This window comes from Corvus kubaryi, unplaced genomic scaffold (genome assembly GCF_017639235.1).
Source record: "Corvus kubaryi isolate FWS band 111438036 unplaced genomic scaffold, C.kubaryi_AGA036_p1.0 37334, whole genome shotgun sequence".
Taxonomy (NCBI): domain Eukaryota; kingdom Metazoa; phylum Chordata; class Aves; order Passeriformes; family Corvidae; genus Corvus; species Corvus kubaryi.
Genome location: NW_024581108.1, coordinates 10,092,097 through 10,108,888, shown reverse-complemented (window position 1 = coordinate 10,108,888; position 16,792 = coordinate 10,092,097). Strand labels below are relative to the sequence as shown.

The 16,792-nt window shown below is 37.3% G+C and overlaps 1 protein-coding gene across 9 annotated transcripts in view; it reads right to left on the bottom strand.

Moving 5' to 3' along the window:
- HFM1 (helicase for meiosis 1) overlaps nucleotides 1–10,951 on the bottom strand; it is a 44,684-nt gene extending 33,733 nt beyond the window's left edge. For 3 of the 9 annotated variants that reach the window (XM_042030237.1, XM_042030238.1, XM_042030240.1), the window contains exons 1-9: nucleotides 8,742–10,951; nucleotides 8,575–8,643; nucleotides 7,746–7,899; nucleotides 7,237–7,358; nucleotides 5,496–5,802; nucleotides 4,488–4,753; nucleotides 2,910–2,957; nucleotides 1,144–1,214; nucleotides 518–650 (exon numbers count right to left, since the gene is read on the bottom strand). In XM_042030237.1, coding sequence (XP_041886171.1) covers nucleotides 518–650; nucleotides 1,144–1,214; nucleotides 2,910–2,957; nucleotides 4,488–4,753; nucleotides 5,496–5,802; nucleotides 7,237–7,358; nucleotides 7,746–7,899; nucleotides 8,575–8,643; nucleotides 8,742–8,802 — 1,231 coding nt within the window. In that variant the 5' untranslated portion in view covers nucleotides 8,803–10,951. The remainder of the gene's footprint in view (nucleotides 1–517; nucleotides 651–1,143; nucleotides 1,215–2,909; nucleotides 2,958–4,487; nucleotides 4,754–5,495; nucleotides 5,803–7,236; nucleotides 7,359–7,745; nucleotides 7,900–8,574; nucleotides 8,644–8,741) is intronic. The other 6 variants (XM_042030241.1, XM_042030244.1, XM_042030245.1 and 3 more) reach the window with 4 other exon arrangements.
- Between the last annotated feature and the right edge of the window lie 5,841 nt (nucleotides 10,952–16,792).

Genomic DNA, 16,792 nt, shown 5'->3' with positions numbered 1-16,792 from the left:
TCCAAGTATTTTCATATTCCTACACAGATCAATTAAACTCATGAAGATCACAGTTCTGGTATCTCTGAGGTAGTATACAGAAAACAGCAGGAAACCTTGCCAGGTAAGTGAATACTGGAAAATATGATCTTCACCTCAGAGCAACAGACAGCCATACAAAAGATAGTGTCAGCCAGAAATCATGCACTCAGAATTTGTTTTAGTTTCTTTTGCTTTCTCCTTACCTTTTTGTGTACATCTTGCCTTCTTGGAGGACAAACTGCTTACAAGATTTTCTAATTTTTATTTGTATAGGCAATGCTGAACACTACAATTACACAACACTGTTAAATATTAATAATAGTTACAACGGTAACACAAATAAACACTAAACCGACTTCTTAAAGAATGAAGGCGGTTGCAATTTCTTAATGTATTTAATCTCTATATTATTCCTGGACTCACTCCAGATCTCTGCATTTGCAGAATGACATCTTCTACTCTGTCACCAAAATGTTTAAAGCTGCAGAATACTTACTATAAACAACTTTAATATTTAACCAAGGCTGTGGGACTTCCATGAGTAATCTGGTAATAGCTAGCTCAAACATTACAGTCTTTCCAGAGCCAGTTGGAGCACAAATCACAAAGTTCCTATCTGTATATAAAAGCTAGGAAAGAATTGCCAAGTACTGTTAAGTTTACAACAATGACAAATTAAAGTTTTGCATGATTGTGCTTCCTTCCCACACATTTTATCCTCCACTGTCTTAGAAGCCAGATATGTCCATGTCAGGCTCCCTCATCTTCCTGTGACAAGACTGATTCTTCCCTCTTTCCTCCTCCGCAGTGTCACTCACCCATGTCACTCACTCACTCACTCATCCACCCACCCTTTCCCCATGCAAATATATTACTAATCTGTATGCATAAATATAAATATAATTCTTATCTTCACACAAATGTATTTTTAACTGAGAAAAACATTTAAAAAGTTCTTCTGGTTTCTTCTCCCACCTAAGCACAACCCTAATAAACTATTCCAGGAAGAGGTTCTAGATAAATTAGAGTTTTCTAACCCCTTTCATGTTCTGAATATCAAAGTACCACTTAAATTTATTTACAAAGTACTACTTGCAGCTGCAGTTTATGTTCCATACTTACATCATCCAAAGCTTTTGACTGTGCATAGTTAAAATATGGGAACTCCTTAAAAATACTTCTAAATTGTGTAGCTTGAGAGCATTAAGGAATTTAAAATACTACAGTGTAAATTATAAAATTTTGGAATGTAAGTGCATCTTGTTCTTGCAATCTAAATGCAAACTTAAAATATACCACAATATTTCACAGGCTTGTAAAAAGTTATCCAAAAGTAGCCTATTAAATGATTCAGTAGTTTTAGATTCTTGGTGTGCCATATATTCTGTATCACTGAAAAAACCACAACCTATTTGAGAGGTCTCAGGACTATACCAATAATCAAGAACCTCCTCCCTGGCACAGGCTTCATGGAACAGCATACAATTACGGAACAGGAAGCTGCAAGGGACAGATCAGATACAAGAACAAGCAGAACACTGCTGTTAGCCTATCTAAGGTGTCAGTGGTCATATAATATTTGTAATATAACACAAATTAATTAGCATAATATTGTATGTCCAGATATAACAGTAGCAAACAAATTCACCTATGATCACTTACTGCTGACTGTGATTTTAAAGATATTTTTCAGTTGCCAATAATGTGTGTTCTTCAGACAACACACATTTAAGTTTTTATCTAAAAAATGTGGAAGATGAAAAGAGAGCATTGTTAGGTTACAAATCCAGACAAGTGATCTGAGCCTTGTCTGGACTTGCAGTGCAGCCACACAAGCAGACTGACTGTAACCATCTCATCAGGCTGAGGATGAGCACACTGTCAGGTATGACACCGACAGCAACAAGAACAACAAACTGCTAAGGCCTCGGATCCATGTTACAGTAAATGACTGCAGAGGAAAAGATACAGGAGTAAAGCAAGAAATAAAAACAGTTAAACATTAAAAATGGGGAAAGATAAGCAAGTAACATTAGACTAAAGAAGTACTTTTAAGAAAAAACTTATTTAAAATTGCTGCTCTAAATAAGTGATCTGTTTTCAAACTGCAAAGCATTAATGACTGTAATTGGTAAATTCACAACAATGGAGTCCTTATTCATTTTGAAAATTATGACTTTTTAAAGGTATTTACATGAATTTAAGGTGCCTGAATATAGACATATCCTCTTTCTGATATTTAACCCACCATTTGACAAGTTACTAGAAATAAAATATTGAAAAGACTATGTAAAAAAAAAAAATTGACAGATAGAGATGAACAGTCTATTATATTACATGTTTAAGGCAGGGCCAAGAAGAAAGAAAATTATGGTAAAATCTGCTTAAAGAACCAGTGGAAATACAGTATAGGCACACTACAACCTCAGTACAGACCAACAAGGAATACCTGAAGTTAATTTTCTTCTAAGAAGATTCCATTTTCCTAGTAAGACTAAATAATAATTCAATTTTCCTTTATTTAAAGTGTATGGGGATACATGTGTATATGTGTGTTTGCATATAAAATGGCTGAAATATATATTATGCAAATTAAAATTTTACATTTTACGTTTTAAAGTTTTGATGATAAAAATTGAATGTTTGAAATAAGAATAAGCTTTTTTAGGAATGAATGATCTACAAGTTGTCTTATTTTCATTCTAGCTTTGGAAGTCAAAAGGATAAACACCTATTCAACACTTGATTCCCAGCATTATACTACAAATTGAAACTCTTACAATGGCATGCATTAATTCCTATGGCTACAAATTAAACACTATAATTTTGCAAATGTAAAAGCACTGTAATAAAATCAGGAAATTCAGATACAGCAAATACAAGGATACGTATTTCTGTAACAGCCCTCAAAATTTCCAATTTTCTTCCTGTAGTTCCTAAAGAAGTAAAAATAGTACATTTATAAAACCAGATTAATTTTCAACCAATACCCAGGACAAATATCTTCCTGACCCCCAGCTGTGTATTCTGTAAGGAGCTTCAAGGCTATAATAAGGTCCAGGTGATATAAAGGAGATGATGGTATAGGACAAGGTCACTAGCTCATCATTTGAAAGGACCATCATGATGGCCCTTTGATAAACTTACTCCAGTTTAAGGATGTCTTGCACATACCAGGGATTCAAAACTTGATGCAGTATCTAGGTGTGGTCTCAAAAGTGCCAAGAAAGGGATAATACTTCTCTTAACTCCCTAGCTGTGTTAACAAAGCCCAGGATGCTGTTGGCCTTTGTTACTGCTGGGACACGCTGCTCACTCAAGTTCAGCAAGCTGTCTGCCAGACCCCAGGCACTTTTCCACAGAGCTGCCCCCAGTCACACCATCCCAGGGGAACCACAGGGTTCTTCTCTTTCCCTGGGGCAGGACTGTGGATTTGTTCCTGCTGTTTCATGAGATTGCTGTCAACCCCCTCCTCAAGGGCAGACCCCTGCAGTACTCCACTTGTAGCTGGCACGTGGGCAGTGTGACCCATTAACCACCACCCTCTGAGCTCAGCCAGCCATTTTTACACCATGCAGTTGATGATCCACTCCCAGTGCCCTACTGTATAACAGTATCCCTACTGGATAGCAGAATGTTGTGGAAGACGGTGTTTCTCAATCACTCTGCGATTCTATGAAAACCCTTGCTGAAGGCAAAGTAAATGATATCCGCTGCTATCCCCACAGCCACAAATCGAATCACCACTGCTCATTAGGCAATCAGACAGGAATTCTGCTTTTCATTTCTGACCTGTTTCCAAATCCCATCCTAAGCCACCGCTCTGCCCTACATTTTTCTGCTAGAAATAATTTTCTACGCCATATTTCTGTAGCAGTTAGACAGGCATACAAGGTACATTCCACAGATGTGTCATGTCCCAAAAAGTCGAAAATCTAGAAATAAACTGCACTTAGTTAAAAACTATTAAAAGTAAAAAAGAATTTCTATACCAAGTATTTTATCATTTCATCAAAGTCTTACCACTTCCCTCCATTTTCCAGGTATCTCCTACTCAAAATCTATTTCTACAAAGATACAAATATGAGCCACACCACAAATAAACATTTCATTTTCAATTTCTGGTTTCAAATGAAGATGAAACTCTACCACATGAAGGGACAAGGCTGGTTTCTTTTCAAATTGCTTAGGGGATGTGAAGTGACATTTTCAAATAGCTTCACATGACTTAGCACTTCTGGAAACGTGAATCTGCTTCATAAATTGTTTAGCCAGTTCATATTAAACAACAACACAATTAAGTTCCACAGGATTGCAATACATTCTATCAATTTTAGCCAATTATCTCACCTTGAGCTGGTGGGAAAATGTTCTTCACTCTACCTCAGATCTTGGATACCTTTTATTATTATATAACAAAGACAGACAATGGACTATTTTTCTTGAAATAGAGTAAAAATAATTACCTGTCATATCCAGAATCTCTGAAGCATTAGAAAATGATTGAATTTTAATTCCATTTTCAGACACAAGCTCCTCATTATTTACCCTATGCAAAGTAAAATCTGGATCTTTAGTTATTGGAGCATGATGATTATTTCTCCATAAACCTTCTTTTGTCACTTCTTTCACATTTTCACTTGTATTTAAGTAAGTACCAATTTCTTTCATATCAACAGAGTCAGCTTTAAGTTCTGTATTTTTATACGTGTTGCCAGACTTTTTAAATAACCTGCAAAAGTTCCAGAAGTTTCACTAGCTTGTTGTAATGTTATAGTTTATCTAGTGTTTGAAAACTATATATATTTGCATTAGAAGCAGAACTAGTAATATAAATACAATTGTATCTAACTTTATATAATCTGACCTGAAGACTCTTTCAAGATACATTTTAACTTCACTTTCATTCCAGAAAGAACATGAAAGAATAAATTGCCTGTCCAGATGGGCTCTGACTCCCAATAGCAGATTAACTTTGAATTTCTGCATCACTAAAACCAATAAAGACATCCAGATTCTGAGGAGTGGGAGGAGCTGGACATAGAAGAGCAGTTTATTTGCCTCCCAGGCAGCACTGAAATCACACTGAGAACTGCTCAAGATATTCCTGACTGGCTGACCTCTGCTCTGCAGAGCAAATTATCTCAGCCTTCTTGCTTGTTACCATGCAGATAAAGAATTCAGAGCAGTATCTTCCAAAAGCTTGGTTATCTAATAATTTCTTTAAACTTTGTGCAACAAACCTCATGCTTATTTTTTTCATGAGTGAGGCTGAGCTCAGGACACATTTAATTAAAGTACTAAAATATTGCTAAGAAGAAACATTTTTTTCCTTATACTGAAAGAATTACCATCTGGAGCCTGCTGAAATACCTTCAATTGAAGGATCCCAAACTTTTGTGTTCAACAGATTTATCTAAAATAATAACATGATTCTGACAGTGATAAATTATCTGAGTTGACTAGACATGTACCTTTTTCTTAATGTCGAATGGACACTCTCATCATCACTGTTTTCTAAAAAATCATTTAATGCGTTATTTTGCGGTCGCTGAGAAAAATCTATGACTCTTCTAGATTTATTTTCATCAGAAGAGAGAAAAGATGAAACCACTTTCATGTTTTCACGCTGAAAACTAATTTGATCTCTTTCTCCTAGACTTAGTTGCAGGACTTCTTTTTCAGGGGCTATGCCAAAATAAACAGGTGCCGATGATTTATCTTCTACTTCCTCTGTGTTACTCTTACATTGTTCTGTAAACTTCTCGTGCTTTCTTCCTGCTACAAAACCAATAAATTACTATTTCATTAATATTCATATTCTTATTCATAGTCATTTAATCAAATATCTTTCACATGGAATCAGCCAAATTCACATATATTATACAAACTGGTATTTCTATCTCATTGCAAGAACTTTAGTGTATATTTTATGACTTATGCTAATGAATGTAATGCATGCATTGTCAATCAAAAAGTATTAAAAATAAGGTCCCTTTCTTTCCTTCCTATGCAAAGTAAAGGATAAAAACTATTCCTCAGAACTACAAAACAGTATGTATGACAGAATTCTTCACCCTGTCCCAGAATAAAGATGGTCTTTTAAAAAAATGACACAATGACCAAGCTTGAAGTTCCTGATACAAACAGCTAAATTAAACACTGCAGTTGCAACAGTCGGAAGTGGTATTGCTGTTGGTGACAGCCTGGTGTCATAACCTTCTCGGTTAACTACCACATTTTTCAAGGTTCTTAGTAGGATCAGTGTCCTGATCTGGCTGACCAGATCAACAAGCATTGCTGTTGGCAAAAGGAAGGCAAAGGCAGGAACAGAAATAAGCAACTAAATGCAACAAGATAACAAAACAGTTCTATTTTGCAGTCTTAATTTCAACGCTATTCATCTAGAAACTCAAAATTACAATGCCCTGTTTGTGACACAACCTCAACAGTTCTAATTCTGCAAACACCAAAAAGCTTATTTGAATAAGTAGCTCCAAATGGAATCACTCTTGCATGAAGTAGAAAAAAACCCCACCATTTAGTATAATTCCTAAATAGAGAGTATCATAAATCAGCACAGCAGCTAAGAAATGCAGAAATCTAGTTCACAGAGATAAAGCAAAAAATTCTTTAAAATAAATTTCCTTAAGATAATCCTGAATGTCTAGGAATATGCCACATAGCAGCAACTAATAACCAGATTCAAATTTAGCCTCCTGAGTGATTTGATTAAAGTCCCAAAAAGGAAGAAAAAAGTGTCACATAAACTCTCTGTTCCTTGGGTGGGAGACAGGCCATCAGATCCATGTGATAACATCATGCCCTTACAACCACTTCACATTGTGTTTCAATGCTTTGTGAAACAATATGCAGTAACTGAAATTTTGATTATACTTCTTACCTTGCCCACTTCTGCACAGTAAACTTGTGGCATGTATATGCCTAAAGAGAACTGCTATGCTCCTGGCACATTGAACACCATCATTCTCAACTCAAATACATTCTTTGTCTCTACTTGCATACCTAGAATATTTCATATTCCACAGCAAAAGAGGAATGATCTGTCACACTAATTACTTGTTAAGTAATTTAATATCAATGTCAAGTATTATGATTTAGTCAGACTTTGCAGGTTTATGCGTGGACTTGATCCTCTTAACATCTTTTCCAACCTTTCCAGCAATTCTGGGATTCTGTTCTATGATACTTTACCCTTATGAGTGCTGGCTGAGTTTTCTTCCAGTTCCCTCTGTAGCTCCTCTGCAGCTGGAATTTCAGCAATAGCTGGAGCAGGTGCAATAAACCAAGTCTTACGCTCTTCATTTTCCAGACACCTATTTTTAACACACAAATGTGAGGTAAAAAGCACTTTTTAAGCACCCTCCACAACAACTAGCTCAAAATCACTAATCATAAATAACCCATTGTTTCTCCTGCTAAAACATATTCTTGTTCTTCAATTCATGTGACTTTTAATAACATAAAATTAAAGAGACAAAACCTCTGCTAACCCCAATTTCTTATAGCCCTAAGATACACCTGCATCATTGAATGTGCTTGGAGAAACATTTCAAAGTATGGGTTATGGGCCTAGAAATTTCTAGCCCCACATTTCTATCAGTAGACAAAAAAGTGAGTCATAAGAAAAAACACTGCTATAAATTGATTCAGTATGGAAAAACCTGGAAAACAATTATATATATCTAACAATAAAGATTTACCTTTGTCTCATATCTGGTTTTTCATAAAATAAATTATCCAGTGAAAAGACCATGTCTGCAGAGTTGAACATTTTTATATCAAATGGGAAGTCTCTTAGTCTTCTAAGGGCAGCACAAGCAACCGTAAAACTGAAATTACTAGACTTGAACCTGTCTAAAGCAATAGAAAGTTTATTAGTTATAAGTGCCAATATTTAATTTCTATAATGTTTTCTTTTAGAGCTCTTGACTGCATTCTTAATTCTTCTTCAAATAGAGAATCTCTCTCCTGATAAAACATGGTTCCTATTACTTCTGACTAAAAAAGCCCTGTAGGGCAGCACTTGAAGCAACCTTTACTACCATGACGTATCTGGGAGGGAAAAGAGGGTAGGAGGGAAGATCCAGATAAAGTTTATGTTAAAGTATTTAATTTCTGAGAACAATGCTAAGATTTAGCCTAGAGAAGAGAAAAATGAGGGGACACCTCATCACATTCTACAACTTCCTGGTGAGGGGAAGAGGAGGGGCAGGCATTGATCTCTTCTCTGTGGTGACCAGTTACAGGACCCAAGAGAATGGCCTGAAATCGTGTCAGGGTAGGTTTAGCTTGGAGATTAGAAAAAGGTTTTCACCCAGAGGGTGGCTGGGCACTGGAACAGGCTCCACTGGGAAGTGCTCACAGCACCAGCCTGACAGGTTCAAGATGCATTTGGACAATGCTCTCAGGCACATGGTGTGACTCCTGGGGTGTCCTGTGCAGGGCCAGGAGTTGCACTCGATGATCCCTGTGAGTCCCTTCCAACTCAGTATATTCTGTGATTATTTTATACAACTGCAGCCAATATACCTTTTCTCCAATTGTTTTTGTTATGATCACAGTCTGTCACATTTTTGCAAAACAAAATTATACTGTTACCTAAAAAAAAAAAAAAAAAAAATTATACTGCTAGCCCAACAATTATTTTAATTTACAAGCAAATGACACTTTTTAAAACCTACATGCAAATTGCTTACCTGGGTAATTGGAGTACGGGCCCGACACCCTAATGCTGTTAACAGGTTTGTTCTGAAACATTAGGACCAGAGATAATTTCTAAATTATTTATTATTTGCATTAGTATTAAAAATACTCCAGCTAACTTAAATGTTTTTCATTTAGCACCATCTGTAGACATTAGAAATGCTTCTTTATGTGTTTCTGTTGAGAAGTTTTAAAACTCCTAATTTTGCTTGAGGACAACTTTAAAAAACAAAGATATTACTAAAAGAATACCACACAAATGATTTTGTGAGTCAAAGATCTTAGATTCACTGAAACAAATGGTAAAATACAAATGAAGTTTATAAAGTTCAATAAAGGCCAACTCTGGAGGTAAAATAACAAAGCAAAGCTTTCTTCTTTATCTACAGAGACAAAACCAAAGGTGACTCTTCTTTTCTACTCCAGCATCTCATTAGCAACATATGAAAGGGATCTTTAAGAGTGCTTTGCAAATAGGCTTCAGGTTTACTTAATTACTGCACACTGTCAGCTGTGAATCAAAAACTTTAAAAGTATTTTTCTTTTACAGAATCTGTAAATCTTCAAATATTCCAGAGCAAGGTTTCAAATTTAAAATAAAAAACATTTTACGATACCAGGAGAATATAGAGCATGTATTCAAAACTGTCTGTGAACACAGTGAAGAACTTCAAAGAAATCTGTCTATGCCCCCTCCACACACGGTAAGCCTGCAGTACCACTTCTGCTAATTTCTGCCACTCCCCCTCCCTGCCAGGTTTTGCCATTTTCCCCTTCACATTAATAAATCTAGAATTTAGAAATCACACAGAAAAGTACAACAAAGGTGTTTCATTTTGCCACCATGTTTTCACAGGCTTTTAATGTCAGTAATCTAAAGCAGGAGCTCTCAGGCTTGGTATCAGTAGTGGCAGCAGAAAGTATCTGTGAGGAGCACTAATCAAGTCACAGTTATTGAAGTAGTAATAATCTGTGTTAGTGCCTATCCAAGTGAATAACCACTGCTCCATCAGGTTCAAGGAGGTGTAAATACTGCACACCAGTATGAAATGGTTTTCCTACCTCAGGTGGGGAATCATCAATCTATGATTATGCAACTTCCATTTAAATAGTTTGGATTTATGATTACCATCCTTGAACAGCCTTTATTATACACAATGTTTGTTCTCTGGGGCCCCTGCTCTCTACGTGTCATTTATTCTTTGACTAGCTCTATTAATCCCAATTGCTTGATAATGTAAAAGAAAAAATAAAAAGAGATGTCATGGTCATTCTGCAAGACTGGAAATCTAAAAGAAATGCACTCTATGCAGCTCTGCATTCACCCACCTGCTTCAGCTAGGAAACGGTGAAAAAGTCTCTCAGACTTTTAAAGCAAAAGAAGAAAGCAAAAAAGGCAGGGGTGGGAGTGGTGGGGAGGAGCCCCAAACGTTTCCAAGATGGCAAGGAAACAAAGCATCTTTTCCACGCGCTCAATGCTGTTGGATTCCACAGGGAAAATGCATATTCCAGATGGCAGAATAAGGGAGTAGGTGTTTGCAGGAGCAGCACAGGCCACTGATTCACATTTACTAAGGGGTGCTTGCCAAATCCTGTGAGCGACCTCTCTCATGTATCTGCTTTAAGAAACACCTTACTACAGACAAACACGGCAGCCCATGAGGGCGTTTGCTCAGTTTTGAAGCCACTTTGCTTTGCAACTTCCTCCTAAACCAAAACCTTTCCTCAGACCACGTATTTAATCACAGTGTTCTCTCCAGGGGCCCAAAGGGAAGGTCGCAACCCTCAGGGGTGCTGACCCAAACAAACCGCAACTGCCCGGTGCCCCGAAGGCGCGGAGCGCATCCCCAGCTCCCTGCGCTGCTTCCCGGCTCCCGCGGGACCCTGAGGCCCCTCACAGCCAGGCTCCCGCTCCCTCCGCTTAGGAAGGAGAACGCTGCCGCTCCCGCCTCACCAACAGCGCCTCCCGCCGCTACTACTGCGCAAAATGGCGGCCGCGGTGGGGCCGCGCGCTTGAGCAGCCTCAGCGGGGCCGGAGGGAAGCGGCGATGGCGGCCCGCTCCTCCCCGGCTCTGTGCGCGGCCGGCGCTCCCTCAGGGACTCGGGGCTCCCGCCGTCCCTCCCTCGCCGCTCCGGGGCTCGGGGCTCCCGCCGGCGCGAAATGGAGGGCGGCGCGCCCGCCTCACGCCCGCTGCCTTCCCTCTGAGGGGCGGCGCAGCACCTGACAAACCCCCCACTCGGAAATCGGAAAGGATGGGCCTAAATTCCCCATAAAAACTGTCAACGAGGCACTCGACTGATGCTCGACTTGTAACTTGTCCAAGCATGGAGCTATTGGGAATTACTCTCTTGAAAAGTTCTTACTCACTTCGACCCTGGTGTAAATAAGAAAAGGCTGCTGATTCCTGAGCCGTATGACTCAGTTAGGAAAATGGTTCCTGCAGGAAGAAATAAAGATACTGAAAAAATTTATCCTTTCTAGTGGATTTTTGAAAATAAGGTTTTTTCCTTGCTGCTCAAGTGGTGCAACAAAACCCCTCAAATTATATGAATTGAAACAATATTACAAAGTATTTGTAAAATGCAGAATTAGGTTGCTTACCCCCCTCCGCCCCAAAATACTGCAACGTAAAATTCTGGACTTGCCATTGGAGCATAGCTTTTGAACTAGAAAACTTTAAATAAACTGCACAACTTTCTAAGTCTAAATTCTAAGCTGGTTCAAAGCTTCATGACATTCAACAAATACTATAGAGGCAGCAACTGTAAATATGTATTTCCTCAAATATAAATAGATGAAAAGGAGAATATGTTCTCAAATATTGATTGATTTAAACATAAATAATTTTTATTTAATCAATGTTTTTTTCTTTCTTGAAAATATTGATTAATTTTTAACTTTCCATTTCAAATTCTTAGACATTGTTTATGTTTACATAATGAGTGTTCGCTCAAGTTGTGCAAGCCCAGGTCAATTAAGAATTCAATGCAAGAAGTATCATGTTCATTTTTACTATCTGGTGTATATTCAGGTCTTTCCTGTATTTATTCTTCCCTTTAAAAGACTTGCATCAGAATTGTGTCATATGACAATATTCCAAATTTTATAGCACGCATTTAGATGCTTTAACCCACCTCCTCATCTAATTACTGGGCAGACAGCCAAAAGTGAGAAGCACTTCGTTCCTACTTCCAACATGATAGGATCTTGGCCGGCATGGAATAACAAAAGATTTTATAAAGACCTTAGAAAACAATCAGGATTGATAATGAACCCATTGTCTGAAATTATATTCTGAAGCCATCAGTTTTATTCAGTAATCTGAATAAAAGTGGGAAAATGTGACTATAAGCATGCAGTAAGCATTCATTTTTTGCTTGTACTAAATTCTGAAACCAGAAAGCATTTTTCCTTTTTACTATTAGTGAATGCCTTCTTTGCTTCTGGCCTCAGGCAAGTTTCCATCTTCGTTCACAACATCTGCTTTTAGCTGACCAGACTTTAATGTTTAAAGCCATAATACAAACAGTTCATTTTTTAAAGCTATTTTTTTCTTCAATTCCTTTCCCTAGGTGACATCTCCCTCAACACACCCAGAAATCACATAAAATATATAGCAAAGCAGTCTCTCAACTGCTCTGAGACAGTTTAATTTTTGATTTTCCCCAAGCCTAACATCTGATCTGCCATATGTTTTGAGTCTTTCCAGCTCACAGAGATCACATACTAAGTCATAAACTTGCATGTTCTGGAGCAACACAACTAGAAAATCATGAACACCAGACATTGGTCAGTGATCCGTATGATAACAGAACAATTCTCATACTTGCTAAATACAGAGCTGTTAGAAGGTTCAGTTTCCTTCAGAACTTACAAACTGAGCAAATCAGCAACAAATAAATTAAGTACAGAAAAGAAGGAAGATGTAAGTGAGCTCCCAATCGGTGCTGACTTCTCTCAGTTTCCTTTGTTGAGCTTTATCCACAATTTCGGAGACATGACAAAACCATTGGTCTCTAAAAAGCACCCTTCCTCATGGCAGAAATCACTGTGAAATGTTAGAAGGCCTGAAGTCACAGGCAACCCCTGAACTGCATGACTTTTACCAGTGCTTGAGGTGGTTGCAATCATCAATTTATTAATGAAATTGTAAAATTCAGTAATTTTAAAAAAATATTTGCACCTGTAAACTTTTCCAGAAAAATAAAGTACAAATAAAAATACAGCAAAAATGAAGTTACCCAGCTAGGTGAGGAAAAGGGGAGTTTCTTCCATTTTATCATGTTGGCTAGCATTTACAAATGTGGGCCGGATGTTGCACCACCCCTGTAAAAACTTAAAACAGGTGAATAACCTGATTTGTGGCAGCTGAAATTACTCACGTGCATAAGTGTTTGCAAGATTGGGTCTTAAGAGAGCTAAACGCGGCTCCCGCTGGGACGTGGCAATCCTGCTCTGCGTGTCCGCCCGAGGGGCTGTCCCAGCGCTGAAACAAGGCACTGCTCCCCAGGGCAGAGCCAGCAGCCTGCTCCTGCGGTGCCCCCAGCAGATGCTTCTCCAGGAAGTTTAGCTCTTGAACTTTGATTTTTATGTGGCTAAACTAAAATATTTTTAGCACTATTGGTTTTTTTCATGGCAAAGTGGAGAAAGTGGTCTTTTCTGTACATTTTTACCTTTGTTTCCTTTTTCAATTTCTTACCCGTATAATTTTTTTCTTACACTTTTAAGAGATTAACTCATCCTACTGAGCCTCTAAGGTATAGACTGACCATCAAGAACTATTTTCATTATATATAGTATTAGTCTTATGCTTCAAATTAACAAAACAAGCACATTCCACATTTACAACTCCGCCCTGAACAAATCGTGTCATGTACAAGCATTTATGTCCTATATAATTAGAGACATTAGCAATTTTCCACATAGACAAAGGAGATATATTGAGTATAGACTTTATAGTTCACATAACTGATACTTTAAAATTCCTATATATCTAAATCAAATCTAAATCAGCTGATGAAATTAGACATATGCAGAAGGAAAGAAAATGAGATTAATGCTGCAGTGATATTTGCTCATTTGGAATACACCTCCTAGGTGGCAAATCATTGCTGCTTCCCCTAAAAATGAAACAAAAAATGTCTCATTGAAAAGTGTCCATGTCTGCTTTTGTACATATGACTAACCTGAAAGTTATATCTGCAACCACTGTTTTGGAAAATACCTGGCTATTTTCATCTTGTCAATTCCAACAATGTACTTTTTTAAAGGTAGGAATGGAATGGATTTTTTTAAGGTAGAGCTATTTTGTGGACATCAGTTCTCAACAGAAGTATAAGGTACAACAAATGCTCTTATTTTATTGGCTTTTTGTTCTAAATTATTATTAATTAATTCTATTTACAGCTATACAGCTAACATCTGGATTCCAGATCCTGTGATGGTTCATGCCCTTTGAAAATGTTTCCTGTCAGAAAAAGTTCTTGCTTTGGATTGGAAATTATAATGCTGTAATTGAGAAAAAATGATTCAGAACTCCTGAAAAGTAACATTTTTTTAGCATGCTTCCTTTTATTAGATAAGTGTACTAGGAAAGCTATAGATTTTTTTCCTAGAATAATTTTTTAACTTGTAAAAAAATAAATATTTGTCCATATTCAAGGAACAGAAGAAAATTTGTGGGTTTTGAAAATACAGGTCTAAGATTAATTTTTAGACTACATTTTGTTTTACACATAGCATTTTTATTCACCAAGAAAGTTTATATCTGTTCAAATGTGGTTTATTATTTTGGCAAACAATGATGTGAGGAGCAGATGAGAGGTAAGGAAACCATGACACTGTGGCCACTTACCAACTATGTGTCCGATTCCTCCTCAAGGGAATTTATTTTCTTGGCTTTGTGTCCGCTCCATTTTGTTTGGAAAAAAAAGAAACAAATATTTTAGGTACTGTTGTCTTTGAAATGCTTATCCAAAGATTTCTAGAAAAAGTTCATCTTCCTCACTTTCTGCCTTCCCTGGTCACATCCTAATTATTAAATTTATACTGATTAAGGTTGAATAAAGCCACTCAACCACCAACAGTGTTTAAAGCAGCAGTGTGATCCATATGCAAAGTGTGGGGGGTCCAGCCAGTATGATTAATGGCTTGATGTAGTCAGGGCTAAGACACATATGTATTCCAAAGATAATTCTTTTAATTTAAAACTGTCTTTCCTAGGATGACAGCCTACTTACCCAGTTATTTCTAATAATCTTCCTTACTGTAGCTATGCTGTGCATTTTAAGTTAAACAGCAACAATATGCCAATTAAATTTCTGCAGACTATATGATCTGAACACCCTACAGATCCTTAACTTTTTCAAAGTAGGGCCGTGTATACAGATTTTGTTTGATCTCAGGTTCATGTCAACCAGGTTTTGAAACATACCATAACTAGAAAATGTTTCTTTATGATATGTTAGTTATCAGGAATGTGATCTATACTGATAGAGGAGGAAACAAGTTCATGCACTGATCTTTCTTCAAAAACGAAGTTTATTCTTCTTGCATTAAGGTAGAAAGCACACATTCTTCAAAGTTTATATTTTCTCCCTATTTCAACTTTTAGGATCATTGCCTTAAGCCTTATGATTTTAAATTTACTAATTCAATGCTTGATAATATAATATATTTACTGATACATCAAAAAAAGGTTAAGTGCAAAACTGTGTATCTTGTACACAGGTAACAAATTGTGGTCTAGTCCTGAGGATAGCATTAGCATATTATTGCAGTGCAAGTAATACACAACAGAAAGTACAAGTGCAGAAGTATTGTTCATCCTTACAGATGATGGAACAGACACAAGCCAACCCTCCTGACTCGTATCAGATACCAGGAAATTGTGTTTTACAGCACTTGAACTATGTTGATGTAGAAACTTAACACAACTCGGCCTTTGAAACTGTCCTGTTGTAGATGCTGCAAGATGCAACACACAGGAATGATAAAAGTATCTAATATCAGGATAAGAAGAAATGGCCTCAGGTTGTGCCAGACAAGGTATAGATTGAATATTCTTCATGGAAAGGGTTATCAGGCATTGGAACACGCTGCCCAGGGAAGTGGTGGAGTGACCATCTGGGGGCCAGTTCAAAAGGTCTGTAAACGTGGTTCTTAGAGACATGGTTTAGTGGTGGACTTGGCAGTGCTGAGTTAACGGTTGGACTTGATGATAGTAAAGGTCTTTTCCAACCGGAAGGATTCTATGATTGTGGTATCTGTTCAGTACCTCATCATAGTCCATGGGTTCATTGACCTTCATGTACAAATCTATCCAATTCTATTGCACAAGTCTCAAAGGCATTTGAACATAATATTTTTTTCCAATTCAACCAAATTTATACCAAATGTAAATTTATTACCAAATGTAAACTCCAGCAGTATTGTATTTTTTGGACTGAAAATCCTTGTGAAACAAGTATAATTCAAAACTTTAAAGTAGCAAATGTCTTGCATTTTGGAATGCAGTAACTAAATACAGATGTTCAGATTCCAGTTGGGGCACTTGAGGCAATTGTACCAGTTCCTGATATGTTCTGAAAACAAACCCCAAAACAAAACAAGAAATTACATGAGAAACAGCAGAATGGAATGCCTGAATACACTCACATTTAAGAAACTGTCCATCACCACATGGGTTTGTTCCAAGCAAACTGTGGACTTCCAACTGCCAAGCATCTCAGGAGTAGGCACAGTATTAAATAGAACACATTCTGGGAAACTTCCAAACTAAGAAGTAGAGACAATGACTGAAGCTTGGGGACTTCTCACCATCACAAAGACATTTGAGTACAAAAATCCCACTGCACTTTGCCACAAAACGCTGAAGATGGTTTACACAGACTCAACTTATCCTCAAAGTAGCACAACTGCTTTGGTGACAGTGGAGAACCTGAGATATCAACATGTTGCAAAGAAAGAGAAAAACTTCTGTCACACAGAATTTTTGATAAAAATGGAAGAGGCAGCAAGGAACACAGCTGAAAAATGCAGTAT